At 49.5% G+C, this 2,279-nt stretch overlaps 1 protein-coding gene across 1 annotated transcript; it reads left to right on the top strand.

Annotated features, from left to right (window-relative positions):
* The first annotated feature begins 392 nt into the window (after positions 1 to 392).
* LOC131836021 (ribonuclease pancreatic-like) lies at positions 393 to 1,997 on the top strand. Its single transcript, XM_059181014.1, has 2 exons — positions 393 to 482; positions 1,288 to 1,997. Exon 2 carries the CDS (start codon positions 1,313 to 1,315, stop codon positions 1,769 to 1,771), a length of 459 nt encoding a protein of 152 aa, XP_059036997.1. The 5' UTR covers positions 393 to 482; positions 1,288 to 1,312; the 3' UTR covers positions 1,772 to 1,997.
* The last annotated feature ends 282 nt before the right edge of the window (positions 1,998 to 2,279 follow it).

The raw sequence follows: 2,279 nt of genomic DNA, 5'->3' as shown, positions 1-2,279 counted from the left end.
TTGGAATTCCAGCCACGCCAGGACTCTTGGGGAGACAGAAGACCTCCCCCTCTCTGCTGCTCTAGGGATCACGTTAATGTGTCCTTTGCAAACCTCCAAGCGCTTTTTGGTGAAAATGGCCCCCTGAGATGACCAAGACATTGCTGAGGTTCAGACATCAGTACTGTAGAGGCCAAGATTCACCCTTCCCACCAGTCCTGAAAAAAGAGTGGTGTAGATGATTCCCTACAATGCCCTTCTTTACAAGGTCCTTGGTTCCCTCTAAAGTGAAACCAAGATGCTCCTCCCACCTATCTTTCCTTGGAAGCCAAGCCCCTTTGTAATCTGTATAAGATTCCCTCCTCAGGGATCCCAGGATCACAGAGACTGGCCTTCTGCTCTGTACTAGGGACCAAGCTAGAGATCCAGGTCAGTGGCTGAAGAGGAGATCTCTGGGACTCCTTCTATTTATGCGTTGGATTGGAGGGACCAGGGTGGCTGAGGTTAGCCCCTGAGAAAGCTTGGACAGGACCAGTATGGGGATGGAGCATGTGGGCTGCTGGGAACCAATGATACTGGGGGAGGGAAGCATTTCTCTTGGGAATACTATGGCATCCCTTTGTGATGCTGGTGTTAGGCACTGGGCTCTTTCCCTTGCCTTGCAGGACAACAGGTCCCTGTCCATCATGATTCTGCAGGTCATGGTGGTAGTTCAGGGATGCCATTCAGTTCACGGTTTATTCAAAAGGATTTTCTGCTAAGCCCCTTGAGCACTGGGTATAAATGTATTTATTTTTCAAATGTACTTTATTTATTTTTTATTGTTTTAAAGATTTTATTTGTTTATATGAAAGAGATTGATAGAAAGCACAAGCAGAGGGGGCAGCAGAGGGTGAGGGAGAAGCAGGCTCCGCATTGAGGAGGGAGCTGGGCTGGAGGTGGGGCTCATTCCCAGGACACCTGATCATGACCTGAGCTCAAGGCAGACACTTAACAGACTGAGCCACTCAGGTGCCTCCTCAAATGGATTTTAAATTTTACCTCTAATATTCAGACAAAGGACTGTAGGATTTTAGTTTACTGTCAAGTCACCACCCAGAGGCAAAGACCACCTCTCTCCAGCTAGTGGGACTTAAATGCTCTTAGACAAGAGTGTATGTGAGCGTCTCATTCCTTGAAAAATTGCACAGGAGAAGGGGTACCTTTCTGACTGACCCAAATGGAGACTGTGAGCCAGGGAGGCCACAGGTACGAGCTGGGGTTCTTTCAAAGGCAATGTTTTTTCTCCTCTCCCCCTTTCCTGGCTAGGCTCTTCCAGAGGAGTCAGACCACCATGGAGAGGATCTTCATCCTGTTCCCACCACTGGTCCTGGTGTTGCTGGTGCTTGGCTGTGTCCAGCCTTCGCTGGCCAAAGAGTCTCAGGCTGAGAAGTTCCAGCGGCAGCACATGGACCCAAACACCTCCATTGTCACTGCCAGCTACTGCAATGAAATGATGAAGCGCCGGAGTATGACGGTTGGACGGTGCAAGCCAGTGAACACGTTTATCCATGAGCCTCTGCATAAGGTTGAGGCCATCTGCTCCCAGGAAAATGTCCGCTGCAAGAACGGGCAGTCCAACTGCTACAAAAGCAGCTCCAAGATGCGCATCACCGACTGCAGCCTGAAGAAAGGCTCCAAATACCCCAAATGTGACTATGAGACCAAGCAGCTACAGAAATCCATCATCGTGGCCTGTACGTATAAACACATACGTATACCTGAGACAGTCCACTTTGACGGTTCTGTGTAGGTCTGCACCTGAGGCCAGAGCAGCGAGATACCCCACCTCCCTCATGGTGACACCTGCTTCTCCCCTCTCCCCTCCTTCCTCTTAGAGAAAGAACTCCAACCAGGGCTCCTATCCCAAACACACACACATTCTTGCCCAGCATTTGCCCCTGCATGGTTTGGGGGTGGAGGGGGGGCCCGTGTGAACCAACTTCACTGCTTCTTTCAATAAAACACTGTTGCAACCACCTGGATTTCTGAAGCTGTCGCCATCTGGTACTGTCTGTGTGATTGCATTCCTGCTCGGGTGAGAACTATAAATTTGGGTAGATTTGGTAAGCATCGAATAGAATCATTACATGCCTTTGCTCCTGATTCTTGGTTTTCAGTGACCTGAGATTATTCCTTTTCTCAGAGATGCCTTGCTGCCAAATATGAAGCTGTTAAGTATGGGCTATTTGAGATGAAAGGGAGCTACAGTCTGGGACTGTCCTGCTGGGTGAGCTGATGCAGGGTGAGCTCAAATACCA

Source organism: Mustela lutreola, chromosome 7 (genome assembly GCF_030435805.1).
Source record: "Mustela lutreola isolate mMusLut2 chromosome 7, mMusLut2.pri, whole genome shotgun sequence".
Taxonomy (NCBI): domain Eukaryota; kingdom Metazoa; phylum Chordata; class Mammalia; order Carnivora; family Mustelidae; genus Mustela; species Mustela lutreola.
Note: the sequence above shows the minus strand (reverse complement) of the source record. Positions and strands in the feature narration are given on the sequence as shown.